Source organism: Athalia rosae, chromosome 6 (genome assembly GCF_917208135.1).
Source record: "Athalia rosae chromosome 6, iyAthRosa1.1, whole genome shotgun sequence".
In the NCBI taxonomy this organism is placed as follows: domain Eukaryota; kingdom Metazoa; phylum Arthropoda; class Insecta; order Hymenoptera; family Athaliidae; genus Athalia; species Athalia rosae.
In genome coordinates this window covers 6,210,243-6,233,689 of record NC_064031.1, presented here as the reverse complement: position 1 = coordinate 6,233,689, position 23,447 = coordinate 6,210,243, and the positions used below count along the sequence as shown (strand labels likewise).

Here is a 23,447-nt window from a genome sequence, read left to right as displayed (position 1 = left end):
GTTAAAACTCAAAATTGACTCTTTCCGAAATGTAAGAAGGATAGGTAGTCCGACTACCGCCGTGGGCCTGAGATTATTTTGGCATATTTTGGAGCACCGCCACCACACGGCTACGAGGCTAGAGGACCTCTGTAAATAATAGCGGCGTTGTGTTAGCGCACAAGAAAAATTCTGTCAGTAGAACAGTAACTCATAATTGACGTTTCCATGACCTTGTTGTAGGTGTCGAACATGAGATTGACCAAACAAGTAGTAGGGATTAGTATAATTAGTATTAGATTTAGGATATGTATGGACATAGAAGGACAGTTCTCGGCCAGACGTCTGAGAATAAAGATATATTAATGAAATATTTAAAAGCCTCAATCCCTATTTTCGACCTAGACAAATTCCTACATTGTTCCTCAAATTGGTGAGAAGAAGGTGTCTATTTCTGATAACGACTAAGCATGACTCTGGAACTGGAAAGCGTAGTGTGGAGGTTCAGTTTACATTTTCGCTAGAAAATTTACGCCTTGCACATTTCGATATAAATCAAGCGGTTCTCACAACGTAAGAGTATCTTCCCTTTGTAGAAAATTCATTGATATGAAGGTAAGCAACCACCGCAAAGATGCATGGTCGGTACGAATCAAAGACTTCCGTCTGTACAAATGATGATGAAAATGTGAAATAGACTCGACTATTGTAAGAAGATCTCGCCTGGTCACACAATAGTTCTTTTCAATTTTACTCAAGACTCTACTACCATAGCTAACTACCCGTTCGCTATTATCTGGGAGCTGAGACTCCCTACTCCATTTTTTTTTTTTCGTATTGGATTTATTTTTTCAATCTTTATTGTTTTTTGATTCATTGAATTGATTTTCATCAATTGCTTTCCAATTTCGTCATCTTTCAATTAATTATTAGGGTTGTTTTATTTTTATTCCAATCTTCTCGAGAATTTCTATTCGTGTAGCAAAGTTCCATGTACTTGACACAGTAATTGATTTGGATTCTTTTTTTCCTATTATTCATGAATTCTTCTAATTAATCATTAAAAATATCTTGATGGGAGTTACCGTTGAACATTTGATGTACCTGGCAAACTTTTTTGCACCGTAGGTGCCTTTTGTGGGATTTCATAACTTTTTGTATGTTCTCAAAAAATATTGCAGTCTTGATTACGGTTTCTTTAGTATCCTATTGTAGTAGGATGATCATCGGGTCAGGAAACATTCAGTTACTACCACATCTGACAATGAGTTAAGCAATTATCAAAAGATTCCGTAAAGTACTATGCGTTTCTATTCCAACGATTAGTTACTCTGTAGGTTGAGTTCATATACATCAGATCATGTGTCCAATTTAAATAAAGGCTTCATAGCTGCTATTTTGCGAATTGGCTTACACGGTTTTTCGGTTCACTAGGTGTATTTGTGCAATTATATTACAAGTCACCAGGCGCAGTATCCTTGGATCATTTGTTTGACGGAATGGATCTGGATTCCAAGCTGCATCTTATCAACGTTTGACAACATACCAAGGGAGAGATCAGTTCTTTTTGGGTAACTTGGTAGTAAGCGTCCAATTGAGCCGCATCAGTTAGCTTGATTTGTGATACCAAAACAGAAGATGATACTTCTTTCATAATCCGTATGATTGTGGGTGAGAGGAGAGCGTTAGTCATAATGAATTCGTACGGTGAGTATGAACTAAAATAAAACAATTATGGTTGACTTAAAAACAACTGCTAAGCAGATGACCAGGTTTCAGTCTGGCTGCAGATTATACCGAAGGGTAACGTAGAGATTTTTAAACTTCATACATTTGATTCACTTCAACTTCAGTTTATTTGTTTAAGAAAGCAGGAATTTTTGGTTTGTGGTATTGGAATTGAAACTGATACGTCCTTCAATGTATGCTTAAATGAGAGAAGGTGAAGTTAAACTTCATGAATCAGTATACTTGGTATGACGAAGGGCATAGATTGTAGTTGGCTCAGAAATGATTGCTAGACAGGTGACCTGGACATGATTGGGCTGCAGTTCGTACAGCAATAAATGTTGAATTGAAATCATTTTCATCTTCGCGATCTCTGCTGATTACAATTACCGATGATTCAACGAGTTCCCTCCTTGTAACCTCATACACGGTCAGTGCGCTGGCGAGTGCATGTTCGATGATATTCTGATTATCGATAGGGATGAAAAAGAATCGCTGTGCGGTGGCAAACTCTGTAAAGAAATAAAACCGGCTACGCTGACGCCACCTGCTAGGCGAGCGTATAATTTTCTTGCTACTTGGTAAAAATATGCCGCAAGCCAGAGCAGTGACCAGTCCAAACCGAGGCTTCCCTTCTATACTATTTTATGTTGGAATGGTTTTGGATTCTGAGAGCTATGTTGATGACGACGGTGACAAATCTGAACAAGCCTGCCGGTGGTCAGAGATCATCGTATCTAGACTCTCCGACTACCGATTCCATTGAAATTGGGCTTGAATGGAAGCTCGCCCCCGATTTATATGGTAAAAGTGATTTTACATTTGCTGTAACATAATTAATATGGGAGCTATTCGATAAAACGCGAATCCCCACTCCGCCTTCTAGCTCCCGTCGCAGCATAGGTAGTGCGCCCGTTCTTTTGAATGTACTTGGCGCGAGACTCTACAGAGTCTCTTGATATCTTTCAGGAAAATTCACTCATTATCAATAACTCTATTCTCCAACAACTTTATATCAACAGATTGTTAAACGTTTCAATACGATGGGAGACCTGAGCTCTGCAGCCCGACGGCCAGTCGTCCAGCAGTCGAAGCGACTAGATGAAGAGACCAGGCTCAACATTTACCTAGCCTTTGAGGAAGGAAGTCAGTCAGCGTCGAAGGTCGCCCAAGAGTTCGGAGTCTCTAAGTCGTCGGTGCTGAATATTTTGCATGAAGCGGGTTACCGATCATATAAGTTCCACCGTCACCAGGAACGTATGCATCATGACGCAGAAAGTCGTATGGCTTTCTGTGGGCAAATGATCGAAGAGCTGATTGCCAATGAGGGACTACCCAGCAGGATCTGTTTCACAGACGAGAGTACTGTGTTGCTACGTGGGAGGCCAAATCGGCAAAACGTTCGAGTTTGGTCTGCCAGCAACCCTCATTTGGTAGTTTAGACAGCCACACAATACGCGCAGAAACTTAATGTTTGGCTCGGCGTGCTTGAGGACCGTCTCATCGGGCTCTTCTTCCTAGATGAAAACCTCAATGGCGAATGGTATCTTCGTCTACTCGAGGAGAACATTATCCCTGCCTTAAGAGCAGTGTATGGTGAGGCGGTGAGCGTAATCACTTCAGAATATATTAATTAATGCAGTTCAATTTTGATCAACATCATTCAGAATGTGTAATACAAAACTTTGTTCTGCACCAGGAACCCATCTGGTTCCAGCAGGATGGTGCCCCCTCTGCACTACACAGCTGCCGTCAGAGCCTATCTTGATAGGCAATTTCCGGGACGATGGGTCTGCAAGGGGGGGTCCAGTCGCGTGGCCAGCTCTTTCACCATGTATGTTACGGTAAATGTACAATCTTGGGAAATATACACTTTTACCGTAAAATGTGTACATTTACCAAAAAGTTAGGTATATGTGAACTGAATATAATGTACACATACTGTACATTCCCCGGCAAATTTGTAGTCTTGCCTTCATGTTTCGGTATATGTATGTATACTCTTACCTTCATGTTCTAAGAAAAGTTGGAATACAAATAAATTAAAAATGTTGTTGCAGTAAAAAAATATTTATTTGAGTAAACATAATACAAAAAGCTTTAATAACGAAAATTATTTTAATTAAAAAATGTAGATGACAAACAAAACATACTTTGCATATTATATAATATGTCGTAGGTTAGGTTAGGTTTAATAAGCATTTTTGGAGCGGCCTCCATATAAGGCGCACCACATTACTAGCACTTGCGATTTCATATTTTGTATGCGCACATTTACCAAAACGACATGGTCATTGTGAATTCAATGTACATTACATTTCCCTTATTTGAAATTGTAAATGTTAGTTGAATGCACATCATCCAAACGAGGGCCGCAATATCTACTTTTACCGTAACATATACATTTATACACAAAATGTATAACAAAACTCAATAACAGATGTGTGAGAAAGAAATGTTGTTTGCAAGGTCTTAACACAGCGTACATAATATCAAATGTACTGCCTATCTAAAAAATTTAGAGATACCTCCGTCTCTTCACCGCTTGCAGTGAAGCTCATTGAGAAGCAAGACTAGCAAAAGTTAATATTTTTGGTGCGCTCTTTGAAAATCAGAGATTGTTACTCATTTTAAAGGATCGTCGTTTTGCAAGTGAGCCATTTGAGCTCGTTCAAATCTTAAATCATGTCGCAACTCCCGTTTCATAGGAATATACACCGCAACGAATGATGGTGGCTGAACTCCAGTCCTGAAAGTGATACACGAGATATAGTAATTGATCAAGGCATTGGTTAGTTTTACGACAGACATTAAATGCATATGGCCTCTACGATTTGTATACAACATATTATAATCCCACTACGTTGACTACCAGTCTACACCTCTCTCTTGAAACTATTATATTATTAGGAAATGGAATACTCACGTAGTAGCACAATTTTCAATATCCAAGATATTGGGTTTATGGTCCGGCAAGTCTGGATCTGCGTCGAGCAACTCAGACTCCAACGTCGGATCCATTGGCATAGCATTCTCATTATGCCTACTGAATTGTGATTAACATTATAAACACAAAATTTCTTACAAGGTCGAGAATACAATGGCATCTATGATACGAAAGCAACATTGTACTCACAATTGTACCAATTCGGTCAATACTCCTTGTACTCGTAACGTCGGAATCGCAGCAGGCATTAGCCTTGTTTTTAAATCATTGAGATACATTCTCTCCTCGAAATGATCCCCACATAATTTACAGTTCCGATTAGCATACTCCGGTCCTTTCTTAAGTAAATCGAGTCGTCCAATGTCATGTACCCATATCAGCCACCTATAGCGATTACAGATATGGAGATTTCATTAGACACTTCACTGATAAAATAAAATGCCATCACGAAAGAGAATTATCGCAGTATAAGTTCGTGTTTACCTGGCAGGATCCTTCGGAAATCTGAAAAAACTCTTTCTCGTAGTCTTGAAATCGTTCTTGCAGCCTGTTGCTGAACACCAAGTGCTGCCTTTCTTGCCCATTTCAGAAACTTTGAACGTTTGTGAAATTGTTCGATCGCTGATATCGCATTTGAGTTATCTAATATTTATTGTAATAATAATGAATCACTTTCTGGGAATAAACGGTCTTAGGTGAACAATTCACATCTCACTTGCCTGTTAGCCTAACGCTAACTTAACCTAACGCTTTCAGACTGTGAGCGGCCATATTGCAGATATCTACCGTTCCAACGCAGTTGCAAAACATAGCGACCTAGCGACTTCCGGACGTCCATGGGGGTCACACAAAACCAACGAATTCGGATCTAACGAAACGTTGACACGAAACGTTCACAGTCAGACTCCTGACTTACCAGATTTCGGCCATTTTCGGCAAGACGTAGACGAAATACTGGAGTGATATGGCCGGTAAATTCGGTGAAGTCGATAATGCAGGAACCACTTACGACACTAAATCCGCAGACACAATTTTCTTTGTTATCGGTGCAAAGTTATCACAAAGAACTTATCGACTCCCTCCAAACATTTGTAAAAAATCATTTAAAATTAAAACTATTTTTCTCATTTGAATAAATATGGCGACCATCCTTGTATTTCCTCAAGAGATTTCTTCATTATGATGAAGTTGCTGATTCTTGTGAATCCAAAAAATATGAAATATTTCTATTCTACCAAGCACGTTGACCCAAGCTTAATTATCGCGACGCGCATTTTTTTCTGATGTAAGATCAGCTCTCGATTATAATTTGAATAATTTCTTCGCGGTTCCTATGTTTTCCATCGCCAAATAAATCTCGTGGCGCGTATTTTTTTTTCTAACAGAGCCTTGCCACTCAAACGATGTGGATCCCAGGTGCTCCAGGTAAAGTAATTAAACACCAGGGTGGTCCTTATTTGAGGTGTTTTTGAATTTCTATGCTTCCAGAGGTTCGAATGAGTCGATATCAATACAAAAAACAATCTACCCCAAGTTTCAGGTCTCTATACTAATTTCAACCCTTGCTGCTTAATGTTTAAATTTTTAATTTTTTAGTACGGCAAAAATATTTGGTCAAAAAATTTGAAACTCTGCAGACTTTACCTTCATAATAGCAGCTACGCCCTTTATTAATATGTATACATATACTTCAGCAATTGGGAAAAGTGAGTATGTACATAGCACAAATAAATTAAGTAAAACGTATAAAACAATATAGTTATTTAATATTCATACATGAATCCTACTTTAACCCGAATATAAATATTTCAGGCTGTTTCTAATTCGTGCAATGATTTCGTACAATACTTCAGCCCGTGTGTATGTATAATGTATGTTATCCGAATATATCTATAATAGCTATATATGATCGGGCATACAGTGTGCCTAACACATAGTTGACCTTCAAGGTCATATCAAGGTAAAAATAATCTATATAAGCTATCGGCTCGAGCAGCCTAAGTTGGCAGAGGGAGGATTATAAAAGTGAGCCAAGCGAAAAGACTGGATGGCCAAGCGGATTTATACGAAGGTGGGGGTTCAATTCTGCACGTGGAGGTTTTTTTTTTTTTTGTTTTTTCTTTTTTTCAATGCTTACGTTATTTACGTCGCAAATAAAATGAAATGATGTCTAATATGTTGTATTCACCCATATTTGTACAAAAAGCAGAAAGCGTCTTTATTTGAACATGCAGTATCAAGGTGATCCCCCCAAAATGTACACCGCTAGTGCAACCCTGCGATGTTTATTTGTACCGTCAGGTGAAAAACTTGATCAAAAAAATTCTGAATTGCTCGTATCTCATCGAAAGAGAAAGAGAAATTACATCCCGAGAAGATTGTATAAAAATTCATTCCATCGTACATCATCGGCTATCTTCGCCAATTTTCAACAACATCATAGATATATTGCAACATGTTGTGCTACGCGTGGTTCGCAGCCAAACTTTCCGATGACAGAGAATCTTTTATGAACGCAACCAAGTTTGTTTTTCTATGGATATTTTGAAAAAACCATGTGACTGTAAAAATGCAGCGTTTATAACGTGTGCGAGGTGCAAACACAACTACTGCTTCCCCTGTTTTTATGATAAATATCACCCCAACATATGCGATTCATCAAATGAATGAAAATAAAATTACCTAGTTTTATATCCGATGTCTTCATGTTCGCTTTATTATTAATTACAATCCCTTCCTGGAAGGATATTCGCAAACCCAAATTTTCGATGATTATGCACCTGTTCAAATAAAGAAGCTTTCTGCTTTTTGTAGAAATATGAGTGAATACAACGTATCAGACATCATTTCATTTTATTACGTAAATAACGTAAACGCTGAAAAATAAAACAAAAAAAAAATTCCCGCGCAGAATCGATCGCACGACCCTCGTATTATGAATCCGAACGCGTAAAATAGCTCCATGTTCCAATTTGTTCCACGTACAGCTGACAATTAGAGACTTGCATACGCAAACACAGAATAGAGACTCGTAAAACGCAGATCCACTGAAATGCTTGCGGATCCCACACGCACGACCTGTGCGAGACCAGAGACACAGATGAAATCCTAGCACGCGCCGCTGTATATAGTTCGCAATTCCAGAAACGTGAAAATTCTTGCTACTGCGGATTAAAATACATGCAAGATCTCGTTAGATTTTTAAATGCATCTAGAAAAACGTGCGAAAATGTGAAACTCATACACGAAGACTTACAAAAGTTATAAACAATGAAAATTTCTAAAAACAGGGGTCCATCAATTTTTTGCGAATTACTCAAAAACTATCAGCGTTTGAAAAATTTCAGAAGAAAAGATTCTTAAAGAGGAGGAACTTTACAACCAGAAAATTTCGACTCCCGCAATGTCATCTTGATTATTAATACATTTCATTCAATGTGGAATTGAGAACAACGCGAGAGTAATTATTTTACACCTGGACATGGGCGAGTCCCGTTTGGTTAAGACGTTATATGAAAATTGCGCTATACTGTTTCCACTATCAAAAATAGTCATTTCGTCTTTATTTTTTTTCTCTCAAACCCAAAGGGAGCCATTAGCGAAAATAGCAGAGCAATTAGAGAGCAATTCACTGGTATTTTTTTTATTCGCCAATTCCGAGGTCGCGGGCTAACTTCACGGAGGGATATAGTACCATCATAGATGTATATCTATGGTACCGTGTGGTACCATCGCAGTATAGAGAGGAGTAGTACCGGTAGTACTATACAGTTTTAGAGATCAGTGACTATACATCTGTGGTGCCGGTGCTGCGCACGCAATTGATATTTCTCACAATCAGTCTATTCTGGAAGGTTCGTCCTGCTGGTATACTGCAAAGTTCTTCGGTAAGAATCATCCAACTAATATTACGATAATTTTCATTTATTGGCCCCGTCACATTTTTCACGCTCTGCTATCTTCGGATTGAAAAGATCCTAGTATTTGATTCTTCCTTTCAATTTCCGACACCGCGGTCCTTTGTAGGTTCAGGCCATAGGATGATCAAAAAAAATTTTGACTCATTTTATTCGATTATATTTGACCAATCCCAATGATTCAAAGACAAGAAATTATGTATGTACCTGCTTAGGAATTTTTGTCTACAAAACTAAAACTAGCCTTTTTTTATAAAATAGCCTCCGATATTCTTTGACTTACCTACTGCAATATCTCATCAGTTCCTTATCATTAGAAAATGCTGTGCATGAATCTTTTTTTGAGTAATAGATTATTTCGCCATACATTTTTCATCTTTCTTATCTACCTCTGCGTTATCAGTACAGTGATCTGCAACTACGACAAGATAAACTAGATTGATTAAGAACGTACAGCCCAATGACAAAATTTCTCTATTATACAAGCCTCATCGTTGCTCCTCCAATTTCTTTACAATTTTCACAAAAATTAATCATTTGCACAGTTTATTTGAAAAGCAAAATTGGTGAGTCCGCCACTACCATACCAGTTCGGATTTCAGATATTTCCAACATAACGGGTCTATTTCCAGATGAAAAAACTTATTCCAATGCTGTCCTTAATAACTCAAATTATTCCATTAATTTCGAACAGATCAGATTCTATTAGGAATGAAATGATACAAACGATATCGTTCATACGCAATACTAAATAATTCTTCGTGTTCGGTTAATCATCATGAGCTCACCAACTGAAACCAAAGTTGGAGTAATTACCTAACGTATCCATAACTTTAACTTAGATACTTTTATTTTTTAGTGACAAAATATGCCTACCTACAAGCTCACTTACTTCCCCGTCAAAGGCTTGGGCGAAACAATTCGATTTCTTCTGAGTTATGGCGGCGTTGAATTCGAGGATGCACGCTTCCAAATTGAAGACTGGCCAAAACTAAAGCCGTGTAAGTCGACCTAATCCAAATTCGATACAGTCCACCCATACAAAGTTTTGTATTCTACGTGAATCATTCATTATTATTGGTTTCTGAATTTCTATTACTTTTGTCACAAATATTGTATTTTCATAAATGATGTTTTTTCACAAAGCTTCTTCTGCTCATTATATCACAATTGTGAATGTCTGTTATTTCAGCAACGCCATTTGGACAAGTACCAGTCCTTGAAGTGGATGGAAAAAAAATTCATCAATCACAAGCTATCAGTCGCTACCTGGCTAAACAATTTGGACTTGCTGGCAAGGACGATTGGGAGGCTCTAGAAATAGACGCCACTGTTGCTACTATTGATGACTTGCGCGCCAGTAAGATACATATATATATTCTTCAAGAAGGGTAGTACAGCAGCGATCATTCAATTCAGTATTGGTTCAAACCCCCGTGAACTATTTCAGAAATTGCAGCCTGGCATTACGAAACCATCGAATCAGCAAAGGAAGCCAAGTATGAGCCTTTGTTCAAGGAAATTATCCCGTTTTATCTGGAACGTTTGGACGCTCAAGTCAAGGCCAATGGAGGCTGGTTTGTCGGAAGTGCTTTGTCCTGGGCTGATTTTTTCTTCGTCGCGTCACTCGACTACTACAATTCTATGACAAAAACAGATATCACTGAGAAGTACGACAATTTGAAGCAGCTCAAAGCTAAAGTTCTTGATTTGCCGAAAATCAAGGCCTGGGTCGCCAAACGTCCGCACAGTGATTTATAAGCATGAGTCTCTGCTTACGAAAAATATATTCAAATCTTTATTCCATTGTTATGAAATCACACTAAAAGTGGCCTGATATTTTATACTACCCAACTACTAAGTACTTCAGTAAGTAATCATTATTATTGAAACCCCAATAATTGGCAGACAGTAGCCATTATGGTACACTGATTTCTGAGAAACAAATCGAAGTTCATTCGTAAAATAGTTTCTAAACATAAGTGGTGATTGACACAAAACTCAGTTGTTTTGGCATACAAATATTACAGTCAACGAACGGCAATAATATGTAGTTGGCTCCATAGTGTCCAACTCAAACTGCCACCAGAATATTGTCGATCGTTTGCCATTGTACCTATACACTGCGCTGTTTTATACAGTATTGCTTGTTTTCCAAAATGCTGAGGCACATCAAATGAATATTGTATGTACAATTGTTCTGTGTGCCGATGGGGTTTGCATTTTCAAAGTATTATAAATAAAGTTTATATTCAAAAATTCGTCATTTATTGGCTCCGATTTAATCACTATGCAAACCTTTAACGTTTCAAAAAGTCGATTTTAAAAATTGACAAGTTGTTTGTAACAACACTGCTCCATAATGCTTATACATATAACTCGACTTCAGTGATCTTCAGTCAACCACCGAGTTTTGTCAATGCCACGCGGAGAAGGTAAGGGCTGAGTGAAAAATATTGTGTCCATGGATTTTAACCGTTGACTGAAAAATATGAGGAATATAGACATTGATTGAAACGATATATGTTGACTGAAAATTCAACATAGAAGAAAGACTTAAGAAATTCCCACCATCTAAGTATCGTGATAAATACAGAATCGTCTGTTACCTATCATATTTCAAAAAAGTTTAGAAAATTAATTTTTTGCTATACAGGTATACCAGGTTCGGTACGATAGTTGTACCACGGAGGCTGCAACATAGCTAATCAAATCGCATTCTGACACTACATAATGCGGCGCGCGTGAATTTCCCTCCAAATTTCGGCATCGGTCTTCAGCTTCCAATTAGCATTGACTAAAGCGAGCATACATATAGTACGAACATATCTATGTATATGCTCTAAGGGCTAATCTACACTCACATCAACGCTAATTGTAAGCACGCGCAGTGCATGCGCAGTGTTCATCGGTATCTAAATTCAGTCGTAGAAACATCGAAATATTTTCGCAGGAGAATTTCCGAAATATTTTCTTAGCGGTGTGGCAAGTTGAAAAAAATTACAGGATTTAATTTTTATTTTCCTATTATTCGCTGATTTGGTCCACCAGTCGTTTGCCTTCCCTCCATTGGCAGCGAATCAGCATTTGACTCTGGTGGTTCACCCACCACTCTTAAATCAGCTGATCGCTGAGTAAATGGTTTTGGACTAGTCTGCAAGAAATCCTCGATACTGTCTAAACTTTTGTAAAATGTCTTTGAACACGGCTCACGCCAATGGCGGTGTCCTCATACATTCCGGCGAGTGGTAAGTTCTGAAAAATCCCATAACTCCCTGGTAACATTTATCAACCACCAGCATAAATAGTTGTAGAATATTCTAGCAATTATCTTCATACTCCGACGGAGCTAGTAGCGTAAGATCTCCACGTCAGATCGCCACTCCTCATTTCTAAACAATGCTTCGTACCCGTCGGATCATGCTCACGAAATTCTGTCATGCCCCTCTAAAACAGCCCAAACAATGCTTATTCTTCTACCAAATCTATCCTCAATTTCACGAATAATACGACTCCCATTCAAATGGGATGTTACGATAACACTAGTCAACGTGCAAAGATGATCACCTACATTTACTCAAATGATGCAAGGATAACTTATACTTGTCTGAATCCTATGTTAGTCATAGAGAATACATTCTACTTTCTACACCAAATGCAAATGACATTGCTGTAATTCTACAAACTGATGTGTGTTAATTGTGCAAGTATAAAAGATTTGAAATTGTTCAGAGATTCAGAAAAATTTTATGTATCTGTGCCCAAAGATCACAAAGACTTGTTTATAAGGTATATGATCCCATGTGTATCGATAGTATTTTGATTTTATATCAAATGTTGATCAGTTTTTTCTACGCTGACACTGTGATATAAGGCTTCATGCTTACTGTGTAGTTACAGTATAATTGAAGAATAATTTTGTATCGATGTTGTACCAAACCTTTCAATAATCCATTTAACAATTCTCTATTTCAGCATTCTTCTGTTTTCGGACAATGTTACCATGGAATTTCACGGACCAGAACAGCCAGAATTTAGTGGTACAAAACGAGGCAGACTTTTCCTGACCACACATCGTATGATTTTCAATGCAAAGGATCAGAAAGAAAGAATGCAATCATTCAGCTTTCCTTTTATCACTTTAAGTGATGTCGAACTAGAACAGCCAATGTTTGGGGCTAATTATATTAAAGGAAAATGCCGTGCCCAACCTAATGGCAATTGGATTGGCGAGTGTAAATTCAAGCTGCAGTTCAAAAATGGTGGCGCCATTGAATTTGGACAAGCAATGCTGAGAGCCGCTTCCATGGGTGAGCTATTTGCTCGTCAATATCACACATAGGGTGATTACAAAAAAGCCTCCATATTTGATTTTGTCCTTTAAAATAGAAATTCTGAATTTAAATTTTCATCACCGTTTTGTCCAGCCTTCTTATTGTAGTAGAAAATTGTTTGATTGTAGACACTAAGGAATATTTGCAACAACCATTACGGGCTGAACAAAGCACCCAAACTTTTGTCTATTCTGAATACAAGTGATTTGATTTAAATGACCAATACAATAGACTACAAATAATTGAATCCACACATTATCTCACCCAATACTTTCTCATAACTGCAATCATCTATCAAAATGTCATATGTTGATAGTTCTAAGCATCGTAATTTAGATGACTTAATTTTCAGCAAATCGAAATGGTCCTGGATTTGATTCGCCACCCCCATACCAACCACCAACTTCTGGCTGGTACGCTGCAGCTCCGGCAGCATATCAGGCCGCTCCAGCTGGATATTATGGCTGGCAACCACCAACAAATGTATTTCCTGACCAACCAGCAGGTGAATTTGATTTAAATTCTTATCATTTTCCTCATTAAATGTATAAATACATTAATGGACTCTAACGAAAACAAAAAATTTTGACTGTCTAGGAAGAGTCAGACTTATTCAAAAAATTAACATGTACATTCCATTAGTACAATTGGACGCTAACTGAATGAATACTAATGAGGCCTGCATCACATTTTCTTCGAACTAAATTACATGATCCACAGATTTTCTTAGTAATCTTCAAATAACCTAGAAAACTTGAATACTCGGAACAATAGTTGATGAAATTCTTTTGTTGATTATCTAGAAAATGGAGTTTATATGACTGATTCTCCACCACCATACCCGGGTATCAATGGACCTTATCAAGGTTACGCCTCCAGTGCAGCTCCACAACAGCAGCCACAGCCCGGTGCCTGGGGAACATCTACACAACATGGTAACTGGGGTCAGCCTCCCTCAAATGGCGCTCCTGGATGGACTAACCCAGGTTACAACCCTCAATCAATGTCTCAAGGAGGTGCGTATTCAAATTACGGACAGCCTAGTTACACAAATTATCAACAAGCTCCACCCCAATATTCACAGTATCCCCAAAATCCACCTCAATATACACAGGGTTTACCCCAGTATCCTCAATATTCACAAAATGCACAGAGTGGATACCACAACCCACCTGGTACGTACCAGCAGCAAAAGCCGTACTAATATAAGGAATGGTTTTGAGAAACCAAATGAAACAGGCGGTTACTTTTAACAAGTCTTATGGGTTGAAAGAAATTGTGAGAACTTTTCTTTCTTTGTGCGGAACACTACCCAACCCGTTCAATACTGTGAATTAGCAGCTTTCCAAATTTGGGTATGAGCAGAATAATATTGAGTGATATAGACAAGAATACCTTTCAATGGTGATAAATTATAACAAAAAGTCTGTCCTCATTACGCTATCCATCTACACAGTTTGTTTGCTACAACCCCATGCTAACTTTACACTCCTATGCATCTATCTACATACATCATATTTGGATGGAGTTTGTGATACTTGTATGCGGTAATTATTATAATTGTTATTATTAATATTGTTATTGTCACTACTATTATTATGATCATTACTATTATCATTATTGTTGTTATTATCGTTATTATTACTGGTATTACGACTATTAATGTTGTTGTTGTTATTATTATTATGAGTATTATTATTATTGTGACTGTTAGTATTACTTTTATTATTATTCTTAAAGATTTCGACAAAAGACAAGCAAATGAAACTAATAATGTACTCATATTTCTATTCCGATACCATCATGGCAATGTAACTTGAGCCACCAAGCACTATGTCTATACTTCGGTCGATTTATATCTATATTTGATTTTGAAATTATCAGATCAAGGAATTGTCGTTCCTCTCGGTTTGATCTTTGATAATCAACAGTCAGGAAATTTGTCTGATAATCTGAAATGTTATCTCGCATGACCTCAGACATTCGCAACGGTGCTAAGCATTCGGTTGGTTTTACATAAGATGACAAGATATGTGGACTGTTTCATAAAGGGCAGCAAATATTGTTGACGCTTGCTACTTCATGTACAACAATGTTGATTTTCCAAATCATTTCTAATATCCGTGTGCATTTTTCTTGTGCTAAAATGGCATAATTCACAAGTAACCAATTTTGTTTGAGACCTTGGCTATTCATATATTATTGCTCTCATTATAACTCATGCGTCACAAGCAATGTAGTTATATATCATGATATTCTTTGACACCGGTGATTGAATTGAATGTTTTACTGACGCTGTTATTTTTTTGTCGTATAATTATATAGCTTTAAAAAACAATATAAAAATACAAATGTTGACCATCAGTTACTGGTTTTTTATTTGCACCTTACAACGTCAAAAAGGTTGCGATTTGCTACCAAAGCATGTACTGTTCATCAAAAATCAGAAGTAATCGAAAATTATAGATCTAATACATGACAGATAGATGTGACGACATTACATTTAGGCCGGATTTTTATAACTTTTTTTCTATTCTACGGTTGAAAATTATATTCTAAGTTAAATCCTTTTGAACTAATAAAGAATACAACAACATAACGCCAATCATATTTATCTGCATTCACAATATTTTCTGCCTGAGATTTTTGCTCGATAGTGAATTTTTGCTAGAAATTATAACACTAAACTAACTATAGTTAATAATTTGAAGGAAATTCTGTCATCTTCAATCAACATTCTATTATTCTGTTGCAACTAACATGAGTTAATGCTTCCCATGGTCTTTCTTTCTGTCTCTGGTACTATATCGTATTGCTCAGTGGTCCTTAAGAAGCATTTGTTGTAGGATCAAATAAATGCCATCCTCTTTCTCCTTCGGATATAAAACCTCACGCTTGTATCGCAGAAGACCCCTTTTTACCTTTTGTGAAATTGATTTTTTTTAAATCTCAATGTTGAATGTAGTATGACCTGAAATTTTGCCACAACTGGGGTCCTATCGCATGTTGACTATTGTTTTCTAATTTATCTTTTTGGTAGCAATGATCTGAACGTTGTAATGCTGAAACTGGTAAACTTTTACATATACTTTATCCTTGATCTATGCCACAATGAGCATGTAACTCTGGACAGAAATTGGTTGAGTTGGGTATCTGTGGAAAATTGGCATATGCACTTCCTTGGCCGAGCCCAAAGTTCGAAAAAGCAATACAAGAGAATAGTCCAGAGTCTTACAACTGAAAGATAAAAGAATTGAAACGGGACAGAGAACATAAATAGACAAGTGAGGCTGAGGCTCAAGCTTACAGGCTAGTAATAGTAACAGTGATAGTGATAGCGAAATTACAACACACTGAGAGAGAAGGAGGGAGGGAGAGAAAGTGACTCATGGCTGAAAACGAATGAATTACGATATATATGTTGGTATAACCAAGATTTCGTACCTGTTATTCTTGATCTACCTCTGCAAATTGTGCAATATTATTATGCAATACCTCCATTGCTCATCCCCCATGAGATTGACTTTCACGTAGCTCAGTTATTATCTCATAGCTTCCTCCCAGCACTCTAAAATTAGCTACACAGAAGATATTATTTAATGTATGCTAGTGGGACATAGACTTGATCAAAAACGAATGGATGGCAAAGTATCGTCAATCTGATATTAATCATATTCAAGTGTAAAATCTATTACCTGTCATTTTCTATTGGTTTGTAAAGACATAACAATTCCCCTCAATTATATGTACATATATTACTTTTTGCTATAAGAACCTTGTCCCCTGGCCAATTTACAATTATTATAATTCATTTTGTGTAGTGCTGTGCTGTGGTTGCTCAAAAAGATTAAAAATTAGGAAAAAATTGCCCCCTACTGTAAGTTGAGGCATTTCATATAATTTTAGCAAAGAAACTTCTGAAAATTCTAACACATCCACTACATTGATAGCAAATAATATTCCACTCTCATTTGACCACTTATCAAGTGATTCTTCATATATCTGAATTAGCGATGTAATAAATCGATTTGCAAATAACTTTTCAGCCACCTTACCCACTAGCAAAGTTTTCATAGTCGTTGATTGCAAAGCTAATACCATGCCTGAACAATTTAAAACTGTGGTAGCAAAAGCATATCCGTGTGAGTGACTCGCAATAATTTGATGTATGACTTAAAAAATTCGTAGACCAAAAAGTGACTCTCCGAGTTATTTATTATAACACAAAACATCCATTTTTTGCATAGATGCAAAAGCTGCAGAGGCTGCGCAAAGTGCTTACTATGATCCGAATAGACCCCAATGCGCATATGTTCCACCGCCAGCATACTACGTAAGTATTTTTTTCTGTAAATATATCACAAATTTATACTTTGGATCTACAAGTTTTAACCCTGAACATTCAAACGTCATGTTTCATTTAGTCTATCAGTCTGACTAACAATAGGAAACATTTTATGATAATTCATACAAACAGCATTTCTTACAATTCACTTGATAATGAGTAATGTCCAAGTACTTTGATGAAATAGAAATAGTTGATGGAGAGGAAAATTAACCGACTCAATTGAAAGTTTTGCCATTTTTAGGAAAGCCCACCAAGCTACCAACAAGCTACGGACAAAAAAGACCAGTGAGAAGGATCACATGAAAGCATTTCATATAATAATCTAACGTGTGCTAAGTCTATAACAGAAGAAAAAAAAACACTTTGCATTCCATTGAATACTGCTGTTGGATATTCATAACATGTATCACACGCTCAACAGTTGAGCTATTGATCTAATTTGGATTCCGACAATAATTGTGTGGTAACCAAAATTGATCAGTACAAATTAAAAAACACAAAAAACCATTGGAATAATTCCTCAATCTTAAATTAATATTCGCAATTTATGTACCTTGATCGCGTCACACCGTTTCGATGGACCTAACAAGTTCTTGTTGTTCCCATTTGTTGTACCAAAAAAAAATGAAATCGGTTCTGTACTTTTTTACACTAATGAAGGGAAGAGGGCAGAAGATGGTGAAATCCATTCAAAAAGTCCCACTTCCAAAATAAAGTTGAGTGAAGGTGTTTTTATTTAATAATTTTTAAATAAAAATAATTAATTTGTCGTTCTGCTTGGAGCCCTGCAACTTTTATCTCAACTATATTTTGATACAATAAATCATTTTGGAGATAATTGAACCTTTGTCTAAAATGCGATACTGTAAACATATATGCTTAGTAGATCCAACGATATTGCTTTGATTTATGCAACACAATATTGCGATTATCCAATAAAGTAAGCACTACAATAAACATTCTGTACAGTAGTAGGAATAAAGTTACTGACTGTGTTAACACTTCTAAATATTTATTTATTCTTTGATTAGGTGTAAACTGAATTGTTATAATACTTTGCTTCTTCTGAATATCTGAGGACTGCAGGGTAACTGCAACAGAATCAAGTCATTTTTTTCAAGCAAGATCTGAAATTTCACTAATTAGTTGGCAACTTATTACCTTGTATGACTGGCTAATCATTTTTGCATAGTTCATGGAAAAAATCAGCTGTTAATCGCAGGCTGGTATTCGTAGATGATAGTTTATTACCAAAGTGGGGATACTGTTTCTTTCATAGGCGATTCGCAACTGCGAGATCCTATGAAAAAATGTTAAAATTGATAACATCAGTTTCCCATGAAGCAAACTATTTACCAGTCTGACAGGGAGTTATTATACATGTTTTAAGAGAATTTTCCTATTGTACATTAACCCACTGCAATGTAATTACTAAAATAAAGCATTCAGCTTATGTATAAAGAATTGATGTAACTTTTGTTTATAACACGCCATGGCACCCACCACAACGGTCGTTATTAATGAGTAATTTTTGTTTCATGCAAAACTTTTATTACGTATTATAAATGTTATACAATAAATTTACAATATTGAAAAACAAGTATCAACAGTTATTCCGTAAAATCAAAAGTCAAAGATTTTGATTTTCACACACTCGCTGATAAATAATACGAATCTCAAATTGTAAAGTTCGAGATTTTTAAAAATAGATATACGCTCATTAGTCTTCATAAGTACTGATGACGTTCGATAATTTCACATGGAATTCGGAATGAGTATTAATCGCATTAAATATAACTATAATACTTTTCTTCATACAGTTTTGAATACTCATTTATGAGTCTGTAACACGCGAACTTTATCAACATACAGTAAAATAATGTATGTTTAATAAAGTGGCTTGAAAAATGGAATTTCATCGTGACTATGGTGCACAATATGCTATTGTAAAATAATTTTACAACATGTGAATCATGAGTTATCGTGACGGGATATATTAATAATCTCTGTAACACGAGTTCTGTTTGTAGAATGTTCCATCATTCTCTCACTCAACGTTAATAATTAATTCATTATTGCGATAGAACATGCCAACTAGTATGGCACTTAATACGTTTTGCCGTTTGCTGGGCATATATTACTATTATGTTACTACTAATGGAATGATAAATAGCAACAAAATACAACATTAATCTTCATTGTTTGACAAATAGATTCGAATTTTGTACCTGATTGATTTATACAGAAGGCTTATTCATGGCATGCTTTGTGGCATGCTTAATTACTTGTTTTCATTTAATCTACAATGATATATTCCTGCTCCTGTAGGTTTGATTTGTTTTTAATTCTGTCACAAAACAGATAATATCAACTCTATAATATTGAGTAATTCAGAGTCCGCCATCTGATGTTTCATATGCAAGATACATTTTAAATACTTTTGGGCAATCAAAGATCCATATCTTTATAAACCGTAACTATTTTTTCACCAAATAGAATTCCAAGTCTGTATGTACGTACGTAAGAAGAGTCGTTTTCTACGAATACAAAAATAAAATTTTCAGGAATAAATTCGAGGCTTACTATAAAACAATATTAAACATTTTTTCATAATCATAATCGATGTCAAATGAATATTAAACAAAATTCGATGCCTATCCATATTCGGACGTTATAGTAAGACTAAACTGATTGTCCTTAACATTAGTGGCGTGGTACCAAACTCTAGTGTCCAATAGAATTACATCCCCGGCATCAACGGAGAAGTCAAATGAATTACAAACATTTCCACACTCCGGTGTCGGTACAACTGACCAGGTCTTGCTTCCAAGTATTTGGCCTTGCCACATCAAACGTGAAATATAATCCAACTGAAAAAATCAACGAAGCATTTCTTATATTGAAGATGGTATATGGCCGAACTAACAATAAACAATTTTGGGAGATGCATTGTATAAAATACGGTAGAAGATTGGTAATATGAGCTGCAAATGTTTGAAAATCAGACCACATGCCAAACCAAAGATTATTTGTTTTTAGAATTCTTTATTGTTTATACATGCAACACAAGTATATTCCTGTGCTAATTAGTAATAGCGGCCTTCACATATACTGTTCTTCTCTATTCGGTTTGTCTGTTAATTGCAACAATGGTTTTGGGTCGATCGAAGTAGTGAATAATTCGAACAGTTTCATGGCAATTTATAGTAGGTTCATTGAATGGCTGCCGGTCTTTACAGCGAGTTAAATTTGTTCAAAATAAACAAGTTGTTTATGTAGCCCAATTCTCTTTTTGAAAATCTACTGAAGTAATGATGGTACAAATGAAGCGCTCTGCATCAATTTATGTGCAGATCAAATTCAGTTGTGTGAGTTTTCCACAATTTTTGTGGTGTGCTATGCGCAAAGACTTATGGTTTTTTGTTGTTATTCTAACAAAATCCATGACTTTTATCTCGCATGACAAAATCATGGGAGATCTACAAAAATTACACGTACCTAGAAAATACCCAGGATAACTAATGTCATTTTTTTATCATAAAGAGCACATGATTGTGGTAGAGTTTGCAATTGCTCAACAAATTCAGATCGTGAAATAATCACTAAACGTAAGCGATCTGACATCTCCATACGTCAAACTAACAATAAGTCAGCTAAAATCAGTTTCTGGGCATTGACAGAAATCTTTCAGCTAGCCGTTGTGCATGGACGTAACACATCATTTGTGCAAAGGTGGCTCCGTTAGGGAGTATATTTCATGTATGATTGTGAGTATAATAATTGAGCTACTTTTCGAACAAACAAAATTCCCAGTTTGCCAATAAATTAACAACAAATTAGCAACAAAAAATGTCATATTTCATTTTTGGTTCTGCTTTGCCAGGTAAAGAGACACTTCGGAGACATCCACAAGATGAATTAAACTCACATGCATGACAGCGCCTTGTTCATAGCCAAGAAAAACGTAATTAGTGTAGGGGCTTTCGGCGTCTTCAGGTAGAAAATGCGGCGTCTGATAAAATTCTCTCATAACATCCAAAACCTGAGGATGGCAGTTCTTCCACCCAACGTACCAAGACTTTTCACCAGCTAAATTCAGGGCTCTGCGATCAGTCATGGAGAGAACCTCCTTGAGACTAGCAAGATCACTTCTAAAATGAAGGAATTGGCATTCCTCCTGAACACTCTCGTAAGCACCTTCGATGCTTTCATACAGGTTTCTAAAGAAGAATAAGCTGAAGACTTTCTTTGCTGGCCAATGATTCGTTGCATTTTTTACTATCATTGGTCTAGAAGAATATGCATAAAATTTGAACTGATCTCTTGTCAAGTTGGAAAGTATCAGCGCAGAGTTGACCCCCTGACAAAATTTGCAGTTAGACACTGGTCGTGTGATTTCCCAAACAAAATAATTATTTGGAATCAGGCAACGTGTACCCATAGCATATTTAATTAAAAAATTGATTCCGGAAGTTTGTAAGAACAAAGCATATGTTAATGTCATTAAAAGTATTCCGGAGAATATTCTCCATGTGCAAGTTGGGTGTGCTTTGAGCTTGCTGCCTTTTGTTGCATTAATTTGAACAGCATTTGAGACATCCCGCAGATCTACCAGAGACGCTGCTTGTCTTAGGTAAATAATATTGAGCATAAAAAAAGCATCCTTGATAATCTTCACAGTTTTTTCATCATTTCTAAAGACTTTCTTTCTGCAACCTTTGGCAAACATCTTCTGATTGGCTCTAATCATCTCTGATTGCAAGGAAAAAGTGAAAGTTGTCGCAATGCATCATAGATGTAATTATACATTTATTATTAAGAGTTCAATCGTTAATGCTACGCAATTCCGAATTGTTAATTTTACCATTTTCGTTACAACAAATTTTGGAGTATCAACGTACGCGATTGATTATACAATTTGTGTTTGTCAACTGTGAGTGTTAAATGAATTTGACTGTGACATTGAAAATTTATTCGAATTCATAGATATTAACCTGCGCATTAATCAAGAGACTACTAGCTTTATCAGAGAAAAAATTTCTTCAGAATCGCTTTTATGGAATATTTTAAGTTTATGGAAGCGCGAAAATAATAGTACTCTATCATACGATGGTATCAAAGCTTTTATAAAACGCTGTTGTCCTCATTCAAAATTTCTGGGAGCAGACGTATTATTCGGCGCTAATACTCAATGTCAGTAAATCGTCCAATTCCGTACTCGCAATTGTAATTACATATGTCACGTCGATTCACAAAAACTTCACAATCGCACAACCGAATCAAACCGAATCCAGCCTTTTGGCAAAGCGACAAGTCCAGGCACACTGCTAGATACTGAACTGCTAAGGAATGTTATTAGCTCTCGACTCGAGGTTGACCTTGAGGCTGTGAGTATTCAAACGGTCATCCAAACCATGGAGCTTGTAACAAATAAGCTCTAGGTCACTTCTATGATCCAAACACATTGCATGAGCCACGGAGGAATTACTATATTTTGGTATATTGGCATACTAATGTCACACACACACGCTTACTGTCCCTCACTGACACACCGTTTGTGTCCGTAGATCGATGAATATATGTATGTGATGAATGGTATAAACTACCACGTGATGAAAACACGTCGCGTTACTACTTGAAATTCAAATGTAGGAAACTGGAAACTGGGTTCAGTTACCGCAGCCGCAGGCAACGCCGTACTTAGTAGGCGGCGTTTAATAATGCAGTTGATCAAGTATTTCCTGCGCGGCTTTGGATGCTAAACAGATGTAGAATCTTGTACTTTTGTCTGTCAAATTCGTGGAAACAACGCGCTAGCAAACAACACAAGGTCGTTCTAGGCATGCACTATGAAAAACGATAATGTTTGAACACCATTGATAATGCTTGGCTTAGAAAATATTACAGTCATTCTCGAATATTGTCGTCATTTCGATGAGACCGTGTGCTGTCATTAGCGTGACAGGGAGTTTATCAGCACAACGTGACTCCCTGCACTGCAATTACTCTTCAGTCATTTGAGTGTGTGCAACTTGAGGACAAAGCATGATATTTATATTTCTAACCGAAATTCAAACCACACTTTCTACGTCTATTTTATTTCTTCCGTTATTTTGTTGTAATAAATGCTAGGTTGGCAACCCTAGTAATAAGCGGCAGAAAAAAGCGTAGGCCACTCGCAGGTCAGAATTCGT

At 36.6% G+C, this 23,447-nt stretch overlaps 5 protein-coding genes across 9 annotated transcripts; 3 read left to right on the top strand and 2 right to left on the bottom strand.

Annotated features, from left to right (window-relative positions):
• Positions 1-951: 951 nt before the first annotated feature.
• On the top strand, positions 952-3,695 carry LOC110117412. 3 transcript variants are annotated; one of them, XR_007278956.1, is made up of 3 exons: positions 952-2,511; positions 2,730-3,303; positions 3,407-3,695. XR_007278956.1 is itself a non-coding variant. In XM_048657070.1 (2 exons), exons 1-2 carry the CDS (start codon positions 2,509-2,511, stop codon positions 3,147-3,149), a joined length of 423 nt encoding a protein of 140 aa, XP_048513027.1. In that variant the 5' UTR covers positions 956-2,508; the 3' UTR covers positions 3,150-3,695. The 3 variants fall into 3 exon arrangements, 1 of the variants encoding a protein (XP_048513027.1); XR_007278955.1 differs by having other exon boundaries at positions 953-2,511; positions 2,730-3,311; XM_048657070.1 differs by having other exon boundaries at positions 956-2,511; positions 2,730-3,695.
• Positions 3,696-3,757: 62 nt separating this feature from the next.
• Positions 3,758-5,625, bottom strand: LOC105692688 (52 kDa repressor of the inhibitor of the protein kinase-like). Of its 2 annotated transcripts, none has more exons than XM_048657068.1 (5): positions 5,374-5,625; positions 5,138-5,296; positions 4,844-5,038; positions 4,634-4,753; positions 3,758-4,456 (listed from the first exon to the last, which is right to left on the bottom strand). In XM_048657068.1, exons 2-5 carry the CDS (start codon positions 5,236-5,238, stop codon positions 4,333-4,335), a joined length of 540 nt encoding a protein of 179 aa, XP_048513025.1. In that variant the 5' UTR covers positions 5,239-5,296; positions 5,374-5,625; the 3' UTR covers positions 3,758-4,332. The 2 variants fall into 2 exon arrangements, with proteins under 2 accessions (XP_048513025.1, XP_048513026.1); XM_048657069.1 differs by having other exon boundaries at positions 5,441-5,625.
• A 2,755-nt stretch (positions 5,626-8,380) lies between these two features.
• Positions 8,381-10,830, top strand: LOC105693047 (glutathione S-transferase-like). Its single transcript, XM_012412701.3, has 4 exons — positions 8,381-8,541; positions 9,431-9,572; positions 9,764-9,931; positions 10,022-10,830. The coding sequence occupies exons 2-4, from the start codon at positions 9,440-9,442 to the stop codon at positions 10,330-10,332; spliced, it is 612 nt and encodes a 203-aa protein (XP_012268124.1). The 5' UTR covers positions 8,381-8,541; positions 9,431-9,439; the 3' UTR covers positions 10,333-10,830.
• A 720-nt stretch (positions 10,831-11,550) lies between these two features.
• On the top strand, positions 11,551-18,717 carry LOC105693033 (WW domain-binding protein 2). Of its 2 annotated transcripts, XM_012412681.3 has the most exons (6): positions 11,577-11,819; positions 12,547-12,881; positions 13,258-13,410; positions 13,709-13,921; positions 17,153-17,238; positions 17,495-18,717. In XM_012412681.3, the coding sequence occupies exons 1-6, from the start codon at positions 11,764-11,766 to the stop codon at positions 17,540-17,542; spliced, it is 891 nt and encodes a 296-aa protein (XP_012268104.1). In that variant the 5' UTR covers positions 11,577-11,763; the 3' UTR covers positions 17,543-18,717. The 2 variants fall into 2 exon arrangements, with proteins under 2 accessions (XP_012268103.2, XP_012268104.1); XM_012412680.3 differs by lacking the exons at positions 17,153-17,238; positions 17,495-18,717 and having other exon boundaries at positions 11,551-11,819; positions 13,709-15,269.
• Positions 18,288-23,054, bottom strand: LOC105693032. Its single transcript, XM_012412677.3, has 2 exons — positions 21,182-23,054; positions 18,288-20,123 (listed from the first exon to the last, which is right to left on the bottom strand). The coding sequence occupies exons 1-2, from the start codon at positions 22,001-22,003 to the stop codon at positions 19,908-19,910; spliced, it is 1,038 nt and encodes a 345-aa protein (XP_012268100.2). The 5' UTR covers positions 22,004-23,054; the 3' UTR covers positions 18,288-19,907.
• Positions 23,055-23,447: the final 393 nt, after the last annotated feature.

Excerpts from the sequence above, each read along its gene's own strand:
- LOC105693032 (XM_012412677.3), bottom strand. The coding sequence starts at position 22,003 with ATGATTAGAGCCAATCAGAAGATGTTTGCCAAAGGTTGCAGAAAGAAA. Across the intron at positions 20,124-21,181 it reads AACAAGGCGCTGTCATGCAT|TTGGATTATATTTCACGTTT; the intron begins GTGAGTTTAATT and ends TGATTTTTTCAG.
- LOC105693033 (XM_012412680.3), top strand. The coding sequence starts at position 11,764 with ATGTCTTTGAACACGGCTCACGCCAATGGCGGTGTCCTCATACATTCC. Across the intron at positions 11,820-12,546 it reads CTCATACATTCCGGCGAGTG|CATTCTTCTGTTTTCGGACA; the intron begins GTAAGTTCTGAA and ends TCTCTATTTCAG. Across the intron at positions 12,882-13,257 it reads GCTGAGAGCCGCTTCCATGG|CAAATCGAAATGGTCCTGGA; the intron begins GTGAGCTATTTG and ends CTTAATTTTCAG.
- LOC105692688 (XM_048657068.1), bottom strand. The coding sequence starts at position 5,238 with ATGGGCAAGAAAGGCAGCACTTGGTGTTCAGCAACAGGCTGCAAGAAC. Across the intron at positions 5,039-5,137 it reads TTTCCGAAGGATCCTGCCAG|GTGGCTGATATGGGTACATG; the intron begins GTAAACACGAAC and ends TAATCGCTATAG. Across the intron at positions 4,457-4,633 it reads ATTGAAAATTGTGCTACTAC|GACTGGAGTTCAGCCACCAT; the intron begins GTGAGTATTCCA and ends TATCACTTTCAG.
- LOC105693047 (XM_012412701.3), top strand. The coding sequence starts at position 9,440 with ATGCCTACCTACAAGCTCACTTACTTCCCCGTCAAAGGCTTGGGCGAA. Across the intron at positions 9,573-9,763 it reads CTGGCCAAAACTAAAGCCGT|CAACGCCATTTGGACAAGTA; the intron begins GTAAGTCGACCT and ends CTGTTATTTCAG. Across the intron at positions 9,932-10,021 it reads TATTGATGACTTGCGCGCCA|AAATTGCAGCCTGGCATTAC; the intron begins GTAAGATACATA and ends GAACTATTTCAG.